The following is a 2,377-nucleotide window of genomic DNA, read 5'->3' on the forward strand; positions in this document are numbered from 1 at the left end:
GGTGGCTATAATGATAAGTCGGATTTTGTGGACTCTTAGTATATGATATTTGATGAACTTGAAAAGTTTTTGTTCGAGTATAAGTGATTGTTAAGGCATGAGGGAGTATTGGGTTTAATCTCACATCAGAAGATTGAAATATATATTTGTGTAGAAATATCAAAGTTGGTTAGCTCTCATGCACAGGCTTAAAGTTTTTTTTTGTTGAGAATAGATTTAACCGTTTGTTTGTTTGTACTTTGTAGCATCCAATTTTATGTTTACATGTATCTGATATGTTTGAAGATGAATTATATATCTCATATAAAATTTTCATGTATTATTTTCATTTTTTCGCATTGTTATTCCGTTTCAGACTGATGCTTTAATACGATTATTGCCATTGATTGGCTCCTCAAGTATCAGGTAATACTTTCATACTTTTATTGCAAAATTTGAAGAGAATGCAAAGCAAAGCTTTTTTGTGGCACTAAATGAATGATGATATTAGTTTCCCTAACTTGTTTTCTTTTGCATGTTAGCACTGCTTGTCTAGTTGGCATTACAGGTGTTTTGGCCCCGTTACTTGAGGAGACGGTGTTTCGAGGTTTTTTTATGGTATCCTTGACTAAGTGGTAAAATTCGAAGCACCAACTTACTTTATTCACTACTTGATGTGTATGCTACAATCATTATATTCAGCTTGGTAGTACGTACTTGTTAATTTTCCTTAATGAAATTTAACTTTTAGGTGCTTCCTAAGAAACCCTCATCAAATTTTAAAATTTCTCTGATAATGTGTAGACTAATTTTGTAATACAGGTTTCCAACGCCAGTTTCAGTTCTTCTCAGTGCTGCAGTTTTTGCTCTTGCACACCTCACTCCTGGAGAGTTTCCTCAGTTATTTGTGCTCGGTAAGTTTGAATGGTTTGGTTTTAAGTTTTTCTTATATAGAGATTAGCTTAGATTTAAAATTTATGGTAAATTAGTTGTATGACTTAAAAGTATGGAATATGTGAGATAAATCATGCTAAGGCATGAGCTGATTTGGATTTAATGTTACGACGAATGAAGGTGGCAAGACCATATTGGATTTTTGTTTAGCTTACGATTTTTTAATTGCTAATACTTTACCAAATAATTGGTCCTCATCAATAGTATTAAACTTCTGGGATAGGAATAAATTTGACTATTAGTGTATCTGGCCTAACATTGATATTCTGTTAGGCCGGCATTTGAGCTGGCTGGACTGGTCCAACCCGGACCGGTCCACACCTACTCGAGGCGGAAACAAACAGGGCGGGCGGAACCGAGCGGAACGAGCACATCCGACGGGGGCCAAGGAGGAGTTTTGGGAGGGAAATTTTGAATGCGAGGGGCTGTTTAGACATTTTGTAAAACTCCTTTATGGTTAATTAGGAGGTTAGGAGGAAAGGGGGGATTATCTTGAATTTGAATCAATTTGGAGATCTAGGGTTTGTGTTTTGGGCTCTTGCGTTGCCGGAGATCTTGGAGAGTTTTTCCTTCCTCTCGAATTGAAGGAAATTTGTATCTTGCAAGTGCTTTTCATCTTCCATTGAAATAAAAAGCGTTTGCTCCGTTTTTCCTACGAGATTCTACTGTTTTTCTCAGTTTTCTTCCTGTTTTTTTCTGCTATTTCCTGCGGTGAACAGCAATTGTGCTGTTGAGATTCCCTGGTTTTGGTTAGGAAGACTTGCAAACTCAAGTATTTCCTATCATATTCTTTTAACATGTCAACTTCCTGGTCCGCTGACTGATTTCAACTGAGTCACCAAGCAGAGGAAACTGAGAGATGAAGAGAGATTTTCCTCCTGATTGAGCACCACCTTACACCGTAGGTTTGCATGCTCTTATGGGAGTGGAAATTTGATCATCTGTAAAATACAAAGAAAATTTATTATCAACAGTTATTTAAGAATTCAGCTTTTTGAACTCTAGATAAGATGTTGATCAGTCAAAGCACTTAACAAAATAGATTCTAGATTTTCAAAGTTAAGGTTCTGTAGAGTAAAAAGTCCTGATTTTGAGAGAACTAGGCTTCATTTGGGACGACTTTTTTATTGTTTCTTAAAACAGCTTTCTAGTTAAAAATTTAACATTTTTGCCCTCTATCTATTTTTTAGTATTTATTACAAGAGTTTTTAGGCAATTGACTCCTCTAGAATTTTAAAATATTATGATCTTTATGCAATTGCCCGAGCATAATTAAACACATTGTGTAAATGTGTCATTGTTAGGGAACGATGAATCATATACAAAGAGAAATAGTTAATATAATTCAAAAATATCCTTTTAACCAAAATTTTTTCGGAGGGTTTCACCCCCTGCTTGCGGTGAATGGTGATAGGAAACACTTGGATTTCCAAGTGTTTCTCAC

At 35.4% G+C, this 2,377-nt stretch overlaps 1 protein-coding gene across 1 annotated transcript; it reads left to right on the plus strand.

The window, feature by feature from the left end:
- Positions 1-319: 319 nt before the first annotated feature.
- On the plus strand, positions 320-940 carry LOC110107953 (the record flags this gene model as incomplete). Its single annotated transcript, XM_020838404.2, has 3 exons — positions 320-405; positions 522-614; positions 802-940. Coding segments are annotated over 3 exons (318 nt in total), but the record flags the coding sequence as incomplete, so codon positions are not given.
- Positions 941-2,377: the final 1,437 nt, after the last annotated feature.

The sequence above is a fragment of the Dendrobium catenatum genome, unplaced genomic scaffold (assembly GCF_001605985.2).
Source record: "Dendrobium catenatum unplaced genomic scaffold, ASM160598v2 original_scaffold_41912, whole genome shotgun sequence".
NCBI lineage: Eukaryota > Viridiplantae > Streptophyta > Magnoliopsida > Asparagales > Orchidaceae > Dendrobium > Dendrobium catenatum.